We start from the raw sequence: 22,056 nt of genomic DNA, 5'->3' as shown, positions 1-22,056 counted from the left end.
CCCACCCCCTCCACTTGAACCCCAGACAGGCGACCGTGGAGGCAGAAGAGCGGCCTTTCCCCTGCCACCAGCCTCCCCACAGCCGCTCCCCCAGCCAGCAGGCCAGGCCCTAGGCTGAGCTGGCCGGAGAGCATAGGAATGAGAAGGGCCTTGAGGTTTCCCTTCCCTCCCAGAGGCTTCTCTCAGGTGCTGACACTCCAGAACCGTCTATGGCTCCCCACTGCCCTTGGAAACCTGGACGCCTTCTCTCCTCTCACAGCTCCAGCCATTCCACGCCCCTTGAGGCTTCCTGGATATGCAGCTGACACTGCTGCCTTTGCATATGCTGTTCCCTGGGCGGGAAAGCCCTTCCCTCCCTGGAGCCCAGGGTTCTGGCAGGTGTGTTAGAGGAGCGAGTGTTCCTCCTCCTCTCACTGTGCCCTGGGGTCCCTGGACCCCCCAGGCCCCCTGGACCTGCCCCCATCTCCAGGGTGTTGTGGGGCCGGGCTGCCCCTTGTCCCCACCGTATCCGCAGGTCGGACCCAGCCGGTGTGCCGACGGCTGCTGAGGGGGAGGACCCGCGGGAGCCCCTCCACCCTGAGCCCCACCCCACGATCACAGGCACTCACTTCAGGGTGAGCTTGCTGTTGCAGGTGGAGCAGGAGAAGCAGCTCACACACCAGGCCTTGTTGAGGGCTGACACCACTGCGGGGGAAGCGCGGGACTCAGCAGGCCTGGCCAGGCTGCCCAGCTGGGCTCACAGCTGCAAGACCCAGGCCCCAGAAGAGCAGGTGGGGTGGGGGGAGGGAACACAAGGCCTCACCATCGCCTTCGATCACGTGGCTGCAGTTGTAGCAGACGTCCCCGAAAAGCTGCGGGCCGAGTAGGCTGTCAGAGCGGCTGCCGGCAGTCACACCCCAGCCAGGGCCATCATGCCCCCGGCCTGGCCTTCCAACACAGCCCCTCTCAGGCATCTCCCGGGCCCTGCTGCCAGGCTGGGATGAGGGCCCTGAGGCCTATTAGAGCAACCCCCACCCCTGGGAAGGAAATCAGGCTGGACATTGCTCCCCAGAAGGCGCCTTTACTCTGGCTCCTGCTGCTGTCCAGCGAGGAGGTGAGCCCGGGTGACCTCACCTCATCAGCCTCCTCTGCCTTCTGTCCCAGAGCAAGGGAGGGAAGGGCTTGCGGGCGCTGTCAGCCCCACGTGCCCAGGACCTCACACCCACCCCGGAGAATGCTGGGCTGAGAATGCCGCCCAGGTCTCAAGACCCCAGGCCAGGAGCCAGGGCTGAGGGTGCAGGCCCGGGCCCAGCACCTGGCAGAGCTCCCGAGGGGCCGCCCGCAGCCTCCCTCCTGGCCACCCCTCCAGCCCACGTCCCCGAAGGCTCTGCACCGGCTCACCTGGTTGTAGTGGGTCTCACAGTAGGCCAAGCCCTTCTTCTCGTAGTGCCGGTGCCCCAGGAATGGCTTCTCACACTTGGCGCAGACAAAGTGCTGCGAGGAGAGGGCGGCCGGTAGCATCAGGGCTAGAGCGGTGACCCCGAGGGACAGGCTGTGACCCAGGGGACAACAGTGACCCCAGGAGCCAATGGCGACTCCAGGGGACAGCAGTGACCCCAGGAGACAGCGGTGGCAAAGGGGACAGGAAGCAGAGGCTGGGAGGGTGGAGGCCTTTCGGGATTCACACTGTGGGGGGCTGACACCTCTGTGGATGCTGTGGGCTCAGCAGACCCTGCCCGTCCTCCACAGCACTGACGGTAACCTTGCACGTCACCATCCCCTCCCACTCTGGCCTCCCCCTCAGCAGCCTCAGCCCCAGGAGTCAGGTGCCAGCCCAGTGCTGCAGTATGGTGGACCCTAGAAGGCAGAGGCAGCACTGCCTGTCCATATGGGGACTCCTGCAGGCACCCCCTGCAGGCCTGGGGGGTGAGCAGCACTTGCATTCCCCCAGGGATCTGCATGTGGGGATGAGGGCTGGGGGCTGGGGGCTGGGGACTGGGGCCTGCATCAGGGCAGGATGGCATGGCCTCCCACTCACACTGCCACCCAAGGCACAGCTTCTGGACACAGCGCTGGCCAGGTCACCAGGGAAGGTGATGGGCTCACTGTTCCCAGTGTACCCGTGAGAACATGAGAGTCCACACCCAGCGGGGACACTGCAGGTGACCCAGCGCGCACACCTAAGAACTCTGCAGCTCTGTGTCTGCACAGGGCTGTCCACACAGCAGGTTCTGCCAACCACAGCCCCCCAGGCGCCCCCACGGTTTTTTCCAGACTTTGGAGTCTCTTAGAATGCCAGCATGGGGAAGAGGAGAGGTGGGCACGGCTACCCAACCATGTGTGTGCACGTGTGTCTCCTGGTTCCTGTGGGCAGGCTGGGATCCCTGGCTGAGCACAGGGAGGGGCAGTACACCAGAGGAAGAGCCTCCCCGGGAGCCAGCCACGCACCCTGGGCTGGGAGTATGGAGGGGCTTCAGGGCTCTGACTGTGACCCTGAGCTGGGGCAACCCCTCAACCTGAGGCCATGTGCCCGCCAGCCTGGCTTACCTCCACGTGCCACTGCTTGCCTAGTGCATTGACCACACGGCCCTCGATAGGCCGGCGGCAGGCCCCGCAGATGGGGACGCCCATCTTGTCATGGCAGGGCAGGCAGTAGAGCTCACCCTTCAGCTCTCGGGCCTCGGCCGTCAGCTCCTTCCTGGAAGACAACGTGCAGCCCCCAGGTGCCGTCCCTGACCTTCTGCAGGGTCATGCCAGCACCTCCAGCCTGGGACACGGCTCCCCGAGGGGCCATTCTGTCCCTGCAGACCCGAGGCGGCTGCTCCCTCTGATCTCTAGGCCCTTTGAAGGCTTCCTGTGCCCCAGACGGGCCCTGGAGCACGGACTTCCCGCACAGCCCAGAAGAGTGGCCTGTGTTCTGCACTCAGGCCTGTGAGAAGTGGGTCTGTTCTCGGGCCCCCCTCCTCCTCCAAACCAGCTGGGTGTTTGGGATAGGCACGGAGAGGACTGGAGGGGACGGTGGGGGTAGGCGAAGAGGGGCCGAGGGGCTGCCTGTGCCACTCCTCTCTTAACACCAGCGCCAGGCACACCCCCGGCCTCTTCCCCTCCCCCTCAGGTCCTTTCCGCCGCTCCAGCTCAGCCGTCACGTGCGGTCTAGGGGCGTAGCCCACCTGCCCCCTGGGTCTCAAGTGCCCCACTGCACAGAGCCCTGGAGAGAGAAGCTTCCTGCCTGGCCGCTTCATGGCCCCCGGCCCACCTCCGCCCTGCAGCCCCACTCTCGGAACCCCTCTCTCTGCCCACCCTGCCCACCTCTCCCACCTCAACACTTCCCCGGATGGAGGACCCACCGCTCCTCCCCTGGCTCGGCCCTGGCACCCTGCCCACCCCCACTGCAGGGCAGCACACCTACCCACAGTGGGTGCAGTTGAAGTGGTCGGGGTGGTAGGCGTCGCTCCTGAACATGAGGGGCTGCTCGTCGATGACCAGGTGGCACCGCTGGCAGATGTACTTGCCCAGGCCCTTGGCCTTCTCACGGTTGTGGCAAGGCCGGCAGAGATGCCTGTAGGAGGCAGGGGCATTAGGGGCAGACCCCCCACTCCTATACAGCCCAGCCACCTCCAGAGAAGAGAGCCCGGACCCCTGCAACTCCGCTGAGCAGCTGGGGGCTTCAAAGGGTCATCCAGGGTCCGGAAAAGCATGCTGCCCAGTCACAAGGCCCAGAAGGCCACAGTGCACCCTGGAGATGGGACCTGTGCTCGGGGAGGGGATCAGCAGGAAAGACGCCAGAATGCGAGCCTTCACTGTCACTGGGTGGTATTTTTCCTCTTTCCACTTCTAAGTCTAGGGAATGGTACAGAATAGAGCAGACATTTAATGGATATCTGCTGAAAAAATTGTTTCATTTTCCAAATGTATTTAACACCACGAGTTACAGTGAATGCCACTGTGCCCAGCAGGGTGGCCAGGGAGTACCCGGGAGGTCACTCGCCCCCTTCCTTCAGGGTTTGCTGGATGAAGCAGGGCCCAAACACGTGCAGGCACTTTCTGTGTCCAAAAGACAAGCACCACTATGTCAGATGGAGGCCCCTAACCCAGGAGCTGTCATGACAGAGTCTTTTTGTGAAGGCCTCAGAACAATTTCTGATGCTACTCACTGTGGTGGACAACAGCTGTGTTCTCAGCTGAGAGAGAAATCAACATAGGTTCTGTTTCCTTGGACCTCAAAGGTGGCGGGAATCTAGACTCAGAGTCCCCAGGCAAAGACACACAAAGGCCCCAAGCCAACACCCTGGACCTTGTTCCCACCTGCCCCCCGAATCTAACTCTGGTGCTCCTGCTGCATCCAGACCTCCCTTCCCAGGCCCCCTGGCCCCAGGGGCCCTCTCCACCCCCCACCAGCCTCCACAGCCCTCCAACGCCCAGTGTCCACCCCTCCGACAGGCTAGTCAGGGAGGATACTGAAGAGATCCAATCTCAGACCCCAGATGCCCACCCAGGTTATAGAGGGCAGACCCCAGATGTCAGGGCCACCCATTCAGTGTCCCTCCCTGGACCCCAGGGGCCTGCTAGACTCCACCCTGCACAGCACTGTGCTCCGTCTGCCCTGGGGTGTCTCATCGTCAGCTGTGTGCAGGGCAAGGGGCCCAGGCAAAGGCCCAGCCGCCACTTGCTAAGCTGCTGACTGGCTCTCTGTGCCTCCCCGAGACCCTACGTGCCCAGCATGTGGCAGCAGCTCAGGGTCAGTAGATTGAATGACTGGATGAATGACTGTGAAAGAGAGGAAGGGAGCAATGATGGGCATCATCTCCCTCAACAGGTGGCCAGGGCCCCGGCTCTTACACCCCAGCAGGGGGAAGCACTTGTGGCCTGTGGCTTCAGTCTTCACCACCACAATTCCTGAAGCCCACCCTTGCCCAGACACCTGTGCTCCAGGCACAGCCCTAGGCCACCTCCTCAGCAGGTCTGGGGCTGAGCTTCCCACCTAGCGCCTGTGACAGCCAGCCCACGTTCCCTGCAGCGCCTCTATCCCAGACTCAGCATTTAGGCCGGTGACCCCACTCCATATTCTGGCGATTCGTCCTGAAGGTCAGCACTATACTCAACCCACAAGGAATTACTTCCGTTTCAAAGCTACAGAAATCAGCTCAAAGCCTCAAAACCATCTCCATGGTCAAGGCCCTTGAAGCCACGGACAGCGATCACCCCAATAACAGAAGGTCTGTGAGCCCAGAAATGCCCGCTCAGGGTGGCTAGCTTCAAGCAGCCACCTTTCCAGCCAGTGTGAGCCAATTCTTCCAGACAGCCACCCGCGGGCACAACAGGAAAGGGACCTGCGCCCCGCCTCAGACACCTCACACATGACTGACTCTCAGGCCAGACAAACTGGGAAGCCCATCTCTCTGGAAGGACCAGATGGAAAACAGCTTCTCAACAGACCCCATCGCAGCACCAGATCTAAAGGTGACCTTCAGAATTCTCTTTCAGGTTGAATTAGGATAGAATTGAAGAATTTTAATTCAAAATGCAGCAGAAAAACAAAGCAAAATAAACGTGCACACAAAGACTAAGTCCTGGAGTGACACGTGCTTGGATTCAAATCCTCTGTTGCTTCCTACTGTTTTGCTGATGGGTGAGTTTCTTCACTTGTCTGAGCCTCAGTTTCCTTGTCTGTAAAATGGGGCAATAATCCCAGCTGCAAAGGGTTATGTGAAGAGACAAATGGAAAATAGTTCGTGTGATAGGTAGGCACTCCATAAATGCCAGTGGCATACATAAAGTGTTCAATGTTTTAACAACAAAATATAAAGTCTTTTGAAACCAGAAAGGGTGATTTGGTTTCCCATGTCTCTGGATGTATCATTTTTAGAAAGGGAAAAACTAACTTTGTTCCCTCAGTCTCAGAGGCGGCCACCAGCAGCACTCACAGGCACTCCAGCCCGGAGCCACCCCAGGGAGGAGCCCCAGGGCCAGTGGTCAGATTTGGATTCACAGGGGCTCCCGTGCAGAGGAGGAGCTGCAGCGGCGGGGCCCGGCCTCTGAGCTGAGTCTTGTCCCCACCGGCAGGACAGCGCCCCATTATGAGGCTCCTGCAGCTGTGCCTCGCTCCAGATAAAGGCCATGATTTATTCTGCATGCCCAAATGGGGCCTCATTATACAGGGCAGGACACAAGGACCCTACAGCAAGTGTCCTCAAAGAGTCGCCTCTCACTCAGTGAGCAAGACTCCTCGGCCTCCCACCCTCCGTTCACAGGCTCTCCCCCACACCCCCCCCACTCCTCCCCGCTGTCTGTGGGCACAGGCCTGGGAGCGCGGCCTGTTGCCATGGCAGCCGGCCCCTCCCTGCCCCCATCAGTAGGAAATCATCCCGTTCTGAAACGTCCTGTTGTGTCCGTCAGCTCCAGCCCAAGCCCCCCAACCAGCCCCCGCCTGCTCCGAGGCTCCGAGACAGTCACACACTCAGCCTCTGTGGCCAAGCCGGGGGCGGGGGGCATGGGCTGGGGACACACTGGAATATTCACGCTTCAGTGGCAGCAGCGGCAGCCAGAGGAGCCGCCCGCCACACAAGGGACCCCTCAGGAATGAAGCAGCCTTTCAGGGCCAGAGGGGCTGTGGTCTCCCTTCCTCTCCTTAAATAGCCAGCCTTCCGCCCACAGAGGCACAGAGCCCCCTGCCACCACCGCCACCCACGGGCAGAGATCACCTGCCACCCGCAGAGCCCTGCCCTTCCTCCTGGACCAGCAGCTAGAGGTAAGAGGCAGGCTGGGTGGGACGGGCCGGGAGCACAGGGCTAAGCAGAGGAAACACAGCAGGGAGCCCTGCCCTGGGAGGCAGGCAGCAGCCTGTCACATCCCATCTCTTTGGTAATGGCCTGACCTATGCATGGAAGGCTGACCACAGTCTGAACTCACAGCAGCCCACAAAGCAGTGTTTTACCCCTCTGCCGGCGTTTTGCAGAGGAAAGTGGCTTGCTCGCAGTCCAGGCTGCAATGACAGCACCCCTGCCCCTAACCATTAGGCAGCCTTGGCCCACAGAGAAGCCAGATGCCTGGGAGAGGGCTCAGGCCGGGGATGGAGTGGCACTAATGCAAAAGAAACTGCGGGGCCACCTGCACAGAGGCCTAAGACCTGTCCTAGGTGCTCACCTCACCCACAGCCATGGGACCCAACACTGCCCAGGCGCCCCTTCCCCTTAGGGACACCGCTCGGTGGCCATCTGAGCAGTGAGCCTTGAGGAGCCAGCGAGTCTAGGCTGAAGTTTGTGTCCCCAAAGGGCAATGCAGGGTGAAGCAGGGCCCATCTCAGACCAAACTGCAGAAGTCAGTATCAGAACTGCTCAAAAAGGGCACAAAAAGGGAGGAGAAATCTCAGCAAACGGAGTCTCAGTCCCAGAGAGGGAGGTGCACGCAGCCTTCGGCCTGGGCAGGAAGCTGAGGGCAGTGCCCAGGCGAGGCCCCCAGGCTGGAGGCAGCAGGCGCCAGAAGCCCACCCAGTGCTACAAGACATGTAACCCCTGCAGTCACTCAGGGCCCCGCGCCCAGTCGTGCTCTGCGGTCACTGTCTTGAAACTCTTCCCTTTTGAGCAAGAGGCTGCTTATGCTCATTTCATGCTGGGCCCCTAAAATTAGGGCGTGGTCCCGGGGCCAGGCTCCAGGGAGGAGGTGCTGAGCCTGGGGCATGACTCCAGGACAAGCTCTGAGACCGAGTCACACTCCCTGCCCTGGCCGAGACACCCTGGCAGTCTCCAGAGGCAAGACAGTGCCCTGGGGACCCAGGGCTTCCCTGGTTTCATTTCCAGCTCCAGGGCCAATGTCCCCTGGTCAAGTGACCTAACTTTAGCAGACACTCAGCCTTGATTCCCTAATCTGTAAAATGGGGCCATTAACGCCTATCTCTTCAAACTGGTTTGAGCCAGCACAGGCAGGCCCTGCCATGCCAGGCAGAATGGGTGGTGGCACCAGTGAGCTGCTCTCTTGTGGGGCTGGGTGATGCCTGCACCGTGAGACACAGTACAGGCCCGAGGGACAGTCCGGGGTGGACGGCACTCACCTTGGCCCCTTCCCACCCCCAGGTTCTAACAAGAGCCCCTCACTCACTGGGCCCCTCACCTCTTCCAGTCTCCAGGGCTTCCTCGCTCACACTCTCCTCCTCTCCTGCCAACCTGCAGACAGCACACTGTGTGCCCCTCCCCTCCGCTGCGGGCCGGGCCGTCCTGCCTGCCCTGGAGCCCTGCTCCTCCAGTCTCGGGGTCCTCACCCCCAGCATGTGCAACATGACACCCTCAAAGTCACAGTCCCTGCCCTGCTCCACTGGCACCTGCTCCGTGTCCTCCCCCGCTCCTATGTCCCTCCCTTCTTTTACCTCTCATCCACAGCCCCCTTCAGAGCCCTCAGACCTTCCCCAGGACTCCAGTCAAGCCCGTCTCCCGCTCCCAAGCATCACTCAGCCTGCCTTCTTCATCCCTCAGCTCTCTGCCCCTCACTGTGGTTTTAGCGGTCCCAGGGAAAGTGCCAGCTAAGACCATCCAGCCCAAGTCAGAGGACTGTGGAGCTGGAGTCCTGAGGAATGGGGTCCCCACGAGGAAATCCACATTAGCCTAAGAACAGACGCTGTTCCTGGAAGCAGCAGGAAAGCACCTCTGGTGTTAGAACTTCAGACATCCTGAAACACTCTGAAGCTGGGGGGGCCTAGAGAAATAGCTAAATGGTGGTATTATTAGACAGGTGCCCTCCCCTTTGCTTGAGGACATAGATGGCCAGGTGCTCAGGCCAGCCCTCACCCTCCATGTGAGGACCACAGCAGCTGGCCGCTTGCTCTCCTGAAGCAGGGTTGCGGGCCCTCCCACCCTTCCCTAAAGCCACCTCCATGCCTGCTTCTCCTCCATGTGAGGACGGCTCCAGCCTTCTCCTCCAGGAGCTGCTGTGCCCATGAGCAGTCCGCATGCCCACTCTGCCCTGTGCCACCAGCATCCTGAGGTAGTCCTGTGGAGTCAGTACGAGGACAGGGGCTGGGCGCGATGGTTCATGCCTGTAATCCCAGCATTTTGGGAGGCGAAGGAGCCCAGGAATTTGAGACCAGCCTGGGCATCATGGCAAAACCCCGTCTCTAACAAAAAATACAAAAATTAGCCAGGTGTGGTGGCATGAGCTTATAGTTCCAGCTACTCAGGATGTTCAGGAGGCTGAGGTGGGAGGATCGTTTGAGCCCAGGAGGTTGAGGCTGCAGTGAGCTGATTGTACCACTGCACTCCCACCTGAGTGACAGAGGGACACTCTGCCTCAAAAAAAAAAAAAAAAAAAAAAAAGGAAACTGAGGCTGGGAGAAACATGCAGAGTGAATTTGCTGCCGGCAGGTCCCTGGCACTTGGTGCAGAGCCAGGCTCAGCCAGGATGAGGACCCTGCAGGATACCAGCTTCTCTCCTGCAAACCCCTCTCCAGCCTCTGCTTCAGCCTGGCTATGCAGGGTGGGGACTGTGGGTACTGGGAGGCCGGGCTCTCAGAGGAGCCCCAGAAGCTGTGCCATCATCAGCACCCACCTGGCCAAAGCCCGCTGGAGACCGCGATTCGAAGGCGGACCCAGCCCAGCGTCCTGCCCCTGTTCAGGGCTACAGGTTGCTCTGGCCCCGCCGCCTGCCCTCTCCTGCCCACACCCCCAATCGCAGGCCTGGGTTGGGAAGCAAGGTGTTTGGGACCCTCCCTCTCCTTCTTGAATCTCCTGAGTTGACAAAAATCAAAGCAGGAGTGGGTTTCTGTGTCTGCTGAGGGTGGGGAGCACACTATCCAGACCCAGCATTCACCAGATGGATATGGCTTATTACCCAGGCCTGTCACAGGGCTCTGCACTTGGCCTTCCAAGGTGAGCAAGCCCAGGGGCCTGCAGGCCTCTCTGGGGCTGCAGATCTGACCTGGACAGCCCTGGGCAGTCTCTCTGCCTCGGTAAAACAGGTCTTTCCTCCTGGAAGAGATGCTGCCTCCTGGTGGTGGATCTACTCTGGCACAGGAAATGCTCCCAGCTGGCCTGATGCCCAGGCACAAGCTTCTCCTAACACAGGCCTCCACCTGTCAGGAAGTCCAAACAGAGTTGGTGGGCTGGGAAAGCCCCCAAGAGAGATGCTGAGACTCTCAGGCGGGTAGAAGAGCAGACCTCTGACTTCCCAGGACACTGCCCTTGCTGCCATCCTGGGGGCACCCTCCTGAGTCAAGTGCTAGGGGAACCGTGGTCAGGCACCAGCAAGGGAAGCAAAAAGTGGTGACACCCTGGCCACTGCACTTGTGAGCAGGTGGGTCAGAAAGGGTCCAGGCACTCAGGCTGAGTGGAACTCGCCTGCCAAGGCTAGGATTGAGGAGAAGCTGGAGTCACACAGACGCACTGCCCCCGCCCCTACCACCCCTGCCCCTCAGACAGCACACCTCAGGGGCAGAACAGAACACCCAGAGCCTCACCCAGGTGGGGCCCATGTCCCGTTCCCTGCCACAGCGCCCACCCAGCCTCCCAGCTCGGAGGAGCCCCGGATCTCCTGGGTGGCAGGGGTGCAGCTGTGCAGCAAGGAAATGCCAAGCCCTGGTTCTGTATTTGCCTTGTGCTGAAGTTCAGAATGCCTTTGACGCTCACGCACCCCAAATGGACAAGGAGGTCCCCTCAGCAGCCCCGTGGGCAGTGCTGAGCTTGGAAGTGGGAGGTTCTGAAGGCATCAGAGGCCTGGTTTCTGGAATTGGAGAGCGTGAAGCTACGCGGCTCGCAGGCTCATTGTGAACTGTTTGCTTGTTCCCTCCAGGCTCATACCCGGCTCTGTTTCCACCCAAAGCATGAATGGCCTTGAAGTGGCCCCCCCAGGTCTGATCACCAACTCCTCCCTGGCCACAGCAGAGCAATGTGGCCAGGAGACGCCACTGGAGAACATGCTGTTCGCCTCCTTCTACCTCCTGGATTTTATTCTGGCTTTCGTTGGCAATGCCCTGGCTCTGTGGCTTTTCATCCGAGACCACAAGTCAGGGACCCCGGCCAACGTGTTCCTGATGCATCTGGCGGTGGCCGACTTGTCGTGCGTGCTGGTCCTGCCCACCCGCCTGGTCTACCACTTCTCTGGGAACCACTGGCCGTTTGGGGAAATCCCATGCCGCCTCACCGGCTTCCTCTTCTACCTCAACATGTATGCCAGCATCTACTTCCTCACCTGCATCAGCGCTGACCGCTTCCTGGCCATCGTGCACCCAGTCAAATCCCTCAAGCTCCGCAGGCCCCTCTACGCGCACCTGGCCTGTGCCTTCCTGTGGGTGGTGGTGGCCGTGGCCATGGCCCCGCTGCTGGTGAGCCCGCAGACCATGCAGACCAACCACACGGTGGTCTGCCTGCAGCTGTACCGGGAGAAGGCCTCCCACCACGCCCTGGTGTCCCTGGCCGTGGCCTTCACCTTCCCATTCATCACCACGGTCACCTGCTACCTGCTGATCATCCGCAGCCTGCGGCAGGGCCCACGCGTGGAGAAGCGCCTCAAGAGCAAGGCGGTGCGCATGATCGCCATGGTGCTGGCCATCTTCCTGGTCTGCTTTGTGCCCTACCACGTCAACCGCTCTGTCTACGTGCTGCACTACCGCGGCCGAGGGACCTCCTGCGCCGCCCAGCGCGTCCTGGCCCTGGGAAACCGCATCACCTCCTGCCTCACCAGCCTCAACGGGGCGCTCGACCCCGTCATGTATTTCTTCGTGGCTGAGAAGTTCCGCCATGCCCTGTGCAACTTAGTCTGTGGCAAAAGGCTCACGGGCCCGCCCCCCAGCTTTGAAGGGAAAACCAACGAGAGCTCGCTGAGTGCCAGGTCAGAGCTGTGAGCGGGGGCGCCGTCCAGGCCAAGCGCCGACTGTTTAGGACTCAGCAGACTCAGCAAGAGGCACCTGCCCTTTCCCCAACACCTCCCCAGCACGAGGCCCGAAATCTCAGCAGGTGCCCACCGTTTCCCTCGATCTCCTAGTCTCAACCCCTAAAAAGGGAGAACTGATGAAGGGGATCAGCAGCCCGGCCCTCTGCAGGGGCTTGGGATGCTTTCAGTGGCTCATAGACACTCAGCAACCTCATCCATAGCAGGGAGAGAGGAGGCCGGAAGAACAACCCCTGAATACAAAGGACGCCTTTCTTTCCCACTAGGCTCCCAGCCTCCTTCCTGCTACAGAATCATGCAGCAGTGAGGCTCATCAGAAAGACCAGGAAGGCAGGCTGCAAATGACCCAGAAGAGGGACCTGGGGGTCCTGGTGGGGAATAGAGGGAGTCTCAATATTCCTTTGCAGTGCAAGGTACTCCGGGTCCCCTCTGTGGTGCCTCTGCCAGACACCCTCTGCCTGAGTTGAAGGGACACAGGCCACACATTTCAGGCTGGTTGCTGGGGAACCTCAGCACTTGCAGCCTGCAGGGACCCAGCACAGCTCTGGATTCTGGATCCCTCCTGCTGTAACTCCATGCACAGACCCGCCACCCCCAGAGCTCCTTGGCAGACTCCCAGGCCTCCCAGTGCAGTCACAGGAGCTAAGCTAAGGCCAGAGCTGGGCTGTGCACCTGCCTCCCACCGACCCAGACCCTGAAGGGACGGCCCCAGCCCACTCCCGCCGGAGAGGCCTCTCTCTGCCTGAGCTCTTTCCCTTGCTAGCGTGCAGATATCGCCCTAACATGCCCTCTTTTGTACTTGTTTGGACAGATCATAAACATAACTGTAGCTTTAAGACTACAAAGGTTACTGTGTTTGGTCAACATAAAGCGTCTTCCAGAACTTCTCTCTTCGACCCAAGAATGGCAAAGCAGTGGCGCCGTGGCAGAGGCAGCCTCTCAGGCTCTCTTGCTGGGACGCTGGCAGCTCACAGTGAGTCGGCCCAGATTCTGAAGTTCTGCACTGCGGGCTCGGAGGGCCGAGCGGGTGCCCTCATTCCTCACTGTAGCTGCCACCCTGCCCCGTCCTTACGGCAATACACTTGTAGCACATTTGAATTTCCAAAGCACTTCCAGCATCTTCGGAATTTCCCCAACCAGCCCTTGGTTGGGGCAGTGGCCCTGTGCAAACCTTGGCTCAGGAAGGAGATTAGACTTGTGCCACACACGCTGTCAGCGACGCTGCTGGTCAGCACAAGCCCTGGTGCTGTCCCTCGGCCCCTGCCCTGCACTGTCTGCCCCCTCAGCCTTTCATTTAGACAACCTGCTGAATGCCAGGCACTGCCCAGCCCCGAGGACAGCAGGCCAGACACCAGGCACCAGGCCATGTGCCTCTCTCATGGGCAGCGCACGGACAAGAGCTCAGCCGTGTCAAGGAGGCATCTCGGAGGAGCTGCGGGAGGGAACAGAGTCGGACAGAGAGGGTGTGGTGGGGATGCAAGGCTGGGGCCTCTGCGGGGCAGCACTGCCTCCACTGACACCGGGGACACATGCACGGGCAGCCTTGGTGGTCCGTGGAGGAGAATCCCAAACTGCTCAGGCCCCATTGCGTTTGGGATGCCTGGTGGACACCACATGGAGGTGGCACGTAGGCATCTGGGGACAGCAATACAGAGGCCGAGGCGGACTCCAGGATTGTCCAGACATGCCTGCCACTTAGGGCTCTGGGACTCTGTCTGCAAGGGCAGCCATGAGGGATGGGCACGGAGCCCCAGATGACCCCCCATGGAGAGACAGAGAGGAAGGACCCCTTCATGGAGAGACAAGGAGGAAGGACCCCCCATGGAAAGACAGAGAGGAAGGTGGCTCAGAGGAGGAGAGTGGGCATGTGCAGCTGCAGGGGTGGGCAGAACCACAGGAACACAGGGTCCTGGGTGCCAGAGGGGGGCGTTTCTGCACCTCAGCAGCGGTGGTGAGGGCTGCTGAGGGGTCAAGAGGAGGTGTGGGTCCCTGGGCAGATGAGGCCCGGGTGGCGCACTGGAGGGCGGCAGATGTGCTGGGAGGAGCTGGGGAGGAAGGCCAAGCAGTGTTTTGAACCCAGCTCCTCAACCGGCCCTTCAGAAACAAAGAGAGTGTGGAGTGGAGAAGGGGGCCCTGGAGAAATCGCGGGATGGATGGGGCTCACAGACAGACGTGGGGCTGTAGGACATCCCAGAGCGGGGCCCAGGGAGGCGGGAGACAAGGCCACCTGCTACAGGGACAGTGCTCGGGGAGGGAGGACAAGAAAGCAAGGCTTTGCAGAAGGTAGGAACTTCCGGAGGACGCATGAGGTCTGTGGCCCTGAACTTGGAGTAAATGTGGGCATTTCCCTCCGGCCACACTGAGCTGCGCAGGTACAGGCAGGGGAAGGGGGACAGGTGGGGTCAGCAGGTGGGGTGGCCCGGGGTTGGGAGAGTGTGGACATTTCTCTTGGCTCCCAAGAGGCCTCCAGGAGCACGCTGAGCCTGGGGCCCTGTAAACTGGGGGCTGGACTAACCGCCCTGAGGTGACGAGGAGGGTGACGTGGAGGGTGGGCAGCCACGTCAGTGCAGGCTGCAGAACCAGGACCCTGCCGGGCCCTCAGCCAGTGGGCAGCACAGGGGAGGGGCTGGCAGGTGCACTGGGAAGGGCTGTGGCCCCTCCTCTCCGGCCTGACGCGGCCACCTCACCTGCCAGCGTTCTTCACGAAGCCCAGGTCAGCCAGCTCCACGTCACACAGCTCGCAGCGGAAGCAGCCCGGGTGCCAGTTATTGTTCATGGCCTTGATGACGCGGCCAATGATGAACTCGCCTGGAAGAGGACAGGTCCCTGCTAGGCAGGGGGCGTGTGCCCGTCCCCTCTTCGGGCCCTCCCAAGCCCTGTCCACCTAGCACTCCACCTGCTCTCTGCCTGGCCCATGGGCTCCCTCATGGGATGGTGATGCCTGGGGCCCGAGGTCTGCTGCTTAGAGAGGCAGAGTGGGTGATTAGGAAAGAGCTGGGCCAGTTCTGTGTGCCCCCTCCTGCACCCCCTGCCTGCTGCCCACTTCCCAGGCAGCACAGGGTGTGTGCTGTCACCCGCCTTACCACAAGATCCGCAGCACGGAGCAAACAGCATTTGGAAGTCGTGTTCGCAGTACTTCCGGCCTTCAAACTGCAAAGGGGCCGCAGAGAGAGGACAAGCAAACCACCCGTCATCCCCATAAGCTGCCCAGGCCCTTGTTGGGTCAGGACCTGACAGCAGGGGACGGGGCACTGAGACAGGGCATGCCCGGCTGAGGCTGGAGCAGCGGGTCCCAGGCCTGGCCAGCAGAGGACACTGGTCCATTTGGGATGGCGGGTTGCAAAGGGAGGGTCCCCCATGGAAGCTGGAGAGGTCGGCGATGCCATCTGTCAAGGGACTGCTGGTGTCTACTGAGGATCTGGGCCCTATTAGTCCTGAGAACAGGCAGGGGTGGAGGGGGGTTTAAGCCAGGAGGGATGAGATCAAGTTTGAAGTGTAGTGTCACTCGGCCTTATTTCCTGTACCTTCTCTGTGGGAGAAGTCCAGCTCCCCCAGCAGCCAGGAAGACCCGGGGACAGGACACAGAAGAAAGGGAACACAGGAAGGGCCCAGGCATCGGGGGGTGGGAGGGGGCAGGGGGGCGGGAAGGGCCCAGGCATGGTGGGTGGGGGGAGCACAGGGCTACAGCCAGCAGGAGTCAGCGTGCGCACCCTCCTGGCATCGAGGGCCCCTGTGCTGGCCACAAACGGGGTTAAAGCCTGCCTCTGCTTTCCTCTCTTTTAACAATTTTATTTCCTATGTTTTAATTCGGTTTTTCCCCATTCTCTGAAATGAGTGTCTTATTAGACTGAACTGGATTTAGCCCTACTAAGTGACCTGTAGAGGCAGGAAAGGCTTAAACTCTTTCAGCAATGGAAATCTTCTGGGCACCTACTGTGTGCCAGGCTTTGTTGTGTGCACATGGCCCCCCTCCCAGAGGTTTGTCCACCCCTCCTGCTGCCTCTACGCTTGGCCAGCACCTCTCAGGAGGCTGAAGGCACCATGAGGAACGGTGGCTCCTGCTCTGCCAGGCAGACCACGCGCCCACATCCATGCACCAGCCAATCCCATCAGCTCTACCTCGAAACAGAGCCGCATCTCACCCCTGGTCACCACCGTCACCACAACCACCAGTGGCATGCTGGTAAATGGAACAGCCAGCTCCCTGGGGGACAGAGGCAGGCCCTGCTGTGCGGCGTTTGCCAATGTCCATGGTGTGAATATATCTGTCATGGCCAACTTCCGGCTGCCAATACGACATGGACCTGGACTTGAGGGGGAGCTGTGCAAAAGGACAGAAGTAACCCCAGCAGCATAGACAATAGTAAAATGTAACAAAATAATTAGCAAGTGGTATGCTTTGAGTATCTGTTACCTCTGTTCTTAATAAAATGTTAGCCCACTGTACATTTATATAATTTAATTTTTAGCCACAGCTGTGCTGCACAACCAGCCTGCAAGGTTGTTGATGGTTTAACGACTGCTCTTGTGAGCTGGTGGGAGTCCTTCGCTTTCATCTGGGCAACTGCACTAATTCAGCTCCTGGTCCCCGCGGCCTCACAGCCTCTGTTCCTGCCCCGCCTCACGCTGTCTCCTCAGCACAGCAGCCAGAGGGATCCTTTTACTTTTTAGACGGAGTCTTGCTCTGTTGCCCAGGCTGGAGTGCTGTGGTGCGATCTTGGCTCACTGCAACCCCCACCTCCCAGATTCAAGTGATTCTCCTGCCTCAGCCTCCTGAGTAGCTGGGATCACAGGCGCCCACCACCACGCGAGGCTCATTTTTTGTGTTCTTAGTACAGATGGGGTTTCGCCATGTTGGCCAGGCTGGCCTCAAACTCCTGACCTCAGGTGATCCACCCGCCTCTGCCTCCCAAAGTGCTGGGAATACAGGCGTGAGCCACCGCGCCCGGCCAGGACACCTTTTCAAATGTCAGCAGACGGTGTGTCTCCTCTGCCCCACACCCTGAGGAGGCTCCTGTCTCTCGAAAAGCAGAAGCCTAAGGCTCTGTAGAGGCCCATGGGGCCAAATGAGATCCATCTCCCCGTCCTCAGCTCCTGGCCCTCTCCCTCTCATGCCCTCAGCTTCCATCACACCAGCCTCCCTGCTGCTCTCCACACAACCCCATGTTCTCCCACCACAGGGCCTTTGCATGTGCTGTGCCCTCTGCCCAGTGCTCTTCCTGCAGAGATGTACGTGGCTCTCTCCCCTCAGGTCCGCCCAAACTTCACCTTCCCTGAGCACCACTGCACCCCACCCTGTGAGCCCTGAGCACCAGGGCATCGGCATCGGCTGGTGGGCCCTGGGGTTGCTGTGCTCACTGTCTGGTTCCCATGGAGGCCAAGCAACACCAGGGCAGACTCTTCCTGCCCCCAGGGACTGCCCAGCGTCTGCCCAGAGCAGGCTGGGAAAGGTGGCTGTCTGTTAGCGCCCAGGGTACCCGGGGTGCTGTTCACCTCTCACAGGTGAAGGATGGGCCTGTGCAGAAGCTCGAGCCTGGTTCTGGGCTGGCTCCAGGCCTGGCCCGCCAGCAGTCGGGACCACTGCATGGAGCCCGGGTCTGAGGGCAGACTCTGAGCTGGTCTAAGAAGGCCACCAGGAGCGTCCTCACCTCGTAGAAGAGCCCCTCGGGGAAGGGCCGGAAGCACTGGGCGCACACGAAGCAGTGCTCATGGTACAGCTCCCCGTTGCTGTTGACGATGCGCTCGGCGGGGGTGAAGCGGGCCTGGCAGCGCTGGCACACGGCGTTGGCCAAGGCGTCCGACATGTTGCTGGAGGCGGGGGACAGGAGGGGTGAGTCAGAGCTGGGCAGGGGCACAGGAGGGGCACACAGAGGCCTGCGCCCAACAGACACATCCAGGATTAAAAATCAGGAAAAATCACTCTAAGCCAAGGTCCAGGCCGCTCGGTGCTTGTAATGCCCACCCCTTGGGGTGTCAGGGGCCAAGTCAACTCCCACCTGGGCCCTATCACCCCTTCCTCAGGAACCGGAGAGTCTCGGCACAGAACACCACCCAGCGCGTGTGAGCGGCTCTGTATTTGCACTCTTATTTCATCCCCAAGGCAACTCGGCAGCTACTATTAATGTGGCCTCTTCCAGAGAAGGGACCTGAGCCTCAGAGAGGTTGAGTAACTGGCCCAAGCTCACACAGCAGAGCAGCCTCCATACTTGAACCCAGACTGCTCCGTCTTCCACGGTCCCATCCTCTGCACCATGAGTTAGTTTCACACTGACTGCCTCCAATAAACACATAACCACCCAACCACGGAGAAGGCAAGAGGGTGGTCAGGTGCAGTGGCTCAAGTCTGTCACCCAGAGCACTGTGGGAGGCCAAGGTGGGAGGATCCCCTGAGCCCAGGAGTTTGAGGCCAGCCTGGGCAATATGGCAAGAGCCCATCTCTAAGAAAAAGACCCCCCCAAAAAAAAAATTAGCCGGGTGTGGTGATGCAAGCCTGTAGTCCCTGCTACTTGGGAGGCTGAGGCGGGAGGATGACTTGAGCCTAGGAGGCCAAGGCTGCAGTGAGCTGTGCCCATGCCACCGCACTCCAGCCTGGGCTACAGAGTGAGACCCTGTCTCAAGAAAAACAAAGGCAAGAGTGTGAATCTTTGAGACGAGACGGTGAGGGGAGCAGATCTCATCCGTGCTGGGCACTGTCTGTCCCCTGAGTCAGTGCTGGGTTTCCTTCTGGGAGGGGTGAAATGCAAACTACAAGGGAAAAGCCCAGAGTGAGCCAAGCCCACAGTCAGTCCAGTCCCAGGGCCCTCCGGCACGGCCAGGAGGGGCCTTTTAGGCTCAAAAACAGGGTTAGGATGTAGCCCTAGACACCCCAACTGCCTTACGACCTTCAGAGAACCAGATACCCCACAACTTTGACTAGAAAGAGAGAACACAGGTTCTGTCTCAAGCCTCAACTCCAGCGGATCGGTTGTGGCGGCCTGGAGGGGCGGGCAGAGAGGGAGCATCAGGCTCGCTGGGGAGTGATGCCACCAGCTGGTAACATCTGCCTGGGTACAGCCGGGCGTGGCAGGACTGGAGCCTTGTGCCTTTGGGAATACCTCTCCGCCTGCTCTGCCTCCCAGGATGAATCCCACCCAGCAGTCACTCACTGCTGTGGCACCACGAGGGGAATGCTTGGTGAGTGAGGCTCCTGTCGGGCTGTTCTGCGGCCTGCGATCTGGGCAGGGCCGGCCCGAAGACTGCCAACCACAGGGAAGCGGGGCCTTAGACAGGACGGGCCCAGGGCTGGAGGCCAGGGCTGCGCTCAGGGTCTGGCCATGGGCTGTGGACGGAAGGTCCCACAGGAGCCTGCTGTCACATGGAGATGGACTGGAAATCAGGAAAGGGCACCCTGCTGATGTCCTTTCTTCTCTGCTTATGGACTCACATGGCAGAGGCTGGCTGGAAGGCCATTCAGCGACACTTTCTGGGCATGCTGGACTTCCGTCCACCTTGGCCTGCCCTCTGGTGTGCTTAGGAGACCAAAGCCCCCACCTGAGCCCACATCTGGGCCAGAGGAGCAAGGTGGCAACAGGGGTTGGAAAGAACCCAAAAAGAAAGGACGTCTCGGCACCCAGCGGCCGGTCCTCAGTCCTCTCAGCTCTCTGCTGGTCTCCACGGGGCGGGCCAGGCAGGCCACCAGGGCAGAGGCTGGCCACCCCAAGCCACCCTAAGGGTTGGGCTGGGCTTCCCTAGAACAGGCTTGGTTTCCTTCCTGGAGAACGCTGTGAACCTCCTCTTCTGAAACACACACCCAAGGTGGCAGGGAGGACGTTCCAGTGCCTGACCATGAGCGAGACCTTGGAAGTCTTAGAGAAGTCAGGAATCAACAGGAAATCCCATGACTCTAGGCCCGGAATTCCTCACTCCAAGGACCCAGAAAATGAAGCCAAATAAGGACTTCCACCTAGCCCCAGCCTTTCAGATTGCTCCTTAAAGCCAGACCTCTAAGCCCCAGTGAGTGACAACACATCCCTCTCACCCGCTGCAGGCTCCTGTTCTCTGCCCCAGGGGCTGCTGTTTAGGGCCGGCACCCACAGGCCGGTCCCCTCTGGCTTCCAGGTAGGCTGACCCTACTTCCACTGGCCAGGTGCTGCTGGGCTCCGTGCCCTATGTTGTGGTGACCGGCACTCCTGCGCCGCTAGCCCAGGCGCTTCACCACCCTTCCTCCCTCCCCACTTCACAAACAACCCTCAGTTAGCACTCCCCAGTTGCCATGCTTCCCACCAGGGAAGAGCCTGGCCATACCCTCACTCCTCTGCCTTCCCATTCATCTTCCAGTTGCACGTAAAGGGCCCCTAACCAGTTCCCTGGCTGGTCCCCAGACGCCTCCAGTGAGAACATTGCCACCTGTGCCCAACAAGCCTTGCACAAACCCTGGCACAGGCAGGTGGGTGTGGGGGTGACCACCTCCCTCCTGCACCCAGGGGCTGCCCCAGCCCAAGTCACAAGCATCAGAGCCCCTAACAGCAGCTCTGTGAGAGGCCCCACGATGCCCCATGGGGGAGAAAAGGAGCATTCCAGCCCACTGGCAAAGACAGGACAGACGGGAGCAGGCAGAAACAACGGAGCCTCAGCACCATGAGAGAACTGCTTGCTGGCTCCCGCCGGGCAGGAAGAGAGGCAGTGGGACACTGCAAGCCCGGCAGAGGCCTGGGCCCACCCACCCAGCTCTACACCTGATAGCCCCAGCCTCCGCCTTGGGACCTGGAGAAGGTGCTCGCCTCTCAGGGCCTCACTTCCTCTTCTGTAAAGAGGTGCACCGGAGAAACAGTAGCCACCTCATGAGCCAAAGTGAAGAATGAATGGCACCCACATGTCCAGCACAGAGCACCAGGCCAGCCAGGCAAAGCACTGGATAAAGGGAGCTATTGTTTTCCAGCAATTCTGGGAGCCTTCCGCAGTCCCTCTGCATGGCTCAGCCCAGGGGAAGGCCTGCAGGCTGCCTGCACTCCCTGCGAGAGGGCAAAGGGCCAGAGACACGGACATTCCATGTCCTCCTTTGCACATTCCTTCAAGAACAGGGAACACAGAGTCCGCCCGGTTATCCCTCAGGAGACACCACTACCCGCCTCCAGCCGGACTGCGCAGACAGACACACTGCCCAGGGCACGCCCAGGCCGGAAGCCAAACCCCAGACCTGGGATCGAGCATGCCATCTCACGCCCTTCCCCAGCCTCCCCAGCACCTCGCAATGCGCTCGGTCTTGACAGCCAACACAAGCCAATTTGTTGCAAGATGACCCTGAGCCTGGGGTGGTGGGATCAGAGGAGCCTGCTCTGTTTCAAGCCTTTGTAAGAGGAGGAGGCTGGTTCCAGATAAGGAGACTGAAGCACAGAGAGGGTCGGTAACCAGCTAAGGGTCACACAGGATTGGACTCATGCTCCCCCCAATTCCCTCCTGGCATCCCCCATTCCAGATTATGTTTCTTCAACAACACCAGCCCTTCTTCCATCCCAGCCTCCCCGACACCTGAGTCTACGAAGAGAGCGTAAGGACCTGGGAAGAGCCAGGGGCCAGCCACAAGGGGTCTGATCACACCCAAGAGGAGCTGGTGTTGCTGAGGCCCCATCAGCCTGAGCGGCAGTCAGGCCAAGGGTGTGTGCCCTGTAGCCAGGCACAGCAGGCTGCGACCCTGGCTCGTACACCCCCTGCCTGTGTGACCTGCAGTAGAGGACTCTCCAAACCTCAGCTTCCTCATCCACAAAATGGGCCAGGAATAGCTACCTGCAGGCACTTTAGGAGGGTTAAGTGAGGCGATTCCTGCAAGCACAGCCCATGCTCTGTCCTTCATCCAACAGGTCTTCACTGAGCACCCGCACCGAGACCGGCTCTATTCCAGGTGCAGAGGGTTGCCGCACAGCCCAGGGGCAGCTTCAGACCCCCTGCACTGCCTGGGCCTCCTCCCTGCCCCGCCCCCAGGAAGCCAGCCAGTGGCCAGTGCCAGGGGTCACCTGGCTATGCGAGGTCAACAAAAATTTACACAAAGCCAGCCCGCCACGTTTTTCTAGCTTCTAGCCCGCTAGACAATTAACGCGCTACCTCGGGCTGCTATACACAAGATGCATTGACACCATCAGAAACAGACTCCAAGCCGGTATAAAACCTGTCTGAAATTAGAGCTTTTTCAGAAGCCCTCACCATACCTCTTTGCTCTAGCAGCTTTACTTT

The 22,056-nt window shown here is 60.3% G+C and overlaps 2 protein-coding genes across 6 annotated transcripts in view; one reads left to right on the top strand and one right to left on the bottom strand.

Moving 5' to 3' along the window:
• Window positions 1–22,056, bottom strand: part of LIMS2 (LIM zinc finger domain containing 2) — a 42,101-nt gene that overhangs the window by 1,023 nt on the left and 19,022 nt on the right. For 2 of the 5 annotated variants that reach the window (XM_032263960.1, XM_032263959.1), the window contains exons 2-9: window positions 17,499–17,658; window positions 14,934–15,000; window positions 14,538–14,658; window positions 3,389–3,538; window positions 2,527–2,677; window positions 1,381–1,473; window positions 803–851; window positions 609–684 (exon numbers count right to left, since the gene is read on the bottom strand). In XM_032263960.1, coding sequence (XP_032119851.1) covers window positions 609–684; window positions 803–851; window positions 1,381–1,473; window positions 2,527–2,677; window positions 3,389–3,538; window positions 14,538–14,658; window positions 14,934–15,000; window positions 17,499–17,654 — 863 coding nt within the window. In that variant the 5' untranslated portion in view covers window positions 17,655–17,658. Of the gene's footprint in view, window positions 1–608; window positions 685–802; window positions 928–1,380; window positions 1,474–2,526; window positions 2,678–3,388; window positions 3,539–14,537; window positions 14,659–14,933; window positions 16,519–17,498; window positions 17,659–22,056 lie in introns of those variants that run through there. The other 3 variants (XM_032263963.1, XM_032263958.1, XM_032263962.1) reach the window with 3 other exon arrangements.
• GPR17 (G protein-coupled receptor 17) lies at window positions 6,484–12,737 on the top strand. Its single transcript, XM_032263964.1, has 2 exons — window positions 6,484–6,727; window positions 10,753–12,737. The coding sequence occupies exon 2, from the start codon at window positions 10,784–10,786 to the stop codon at window positions 11,801–11,803; it is 1,020 nt and encodes a 339-aa protein (XP_032119855.1). The 5' UTR covers window positions 6,484–6,727; window positions 10,753–10,783; the 3' UTR covers window positions 11,804–12,737.

This window comes from Sapajus apella, unplaced genomic scaffold, assembly GCF_009761245.1.
Source record: "Sapajus apella isolate SASKATOON/1434 unplaced genomic scaffold, GSC_monkey_1.0 scaffold140, whole genome shotgun sequence".
Lineage (NCBI taxonomy): Eukaryota > Metazoa > Chordata > Mammalia > Primates > Cebidae > Sapajus > Sapajus apella.
The sequence above is the reverse complement of the archived record's forward strand: the minus strand, read 5'-3'. Positions and strand labels throughout refer to the sequence as shown.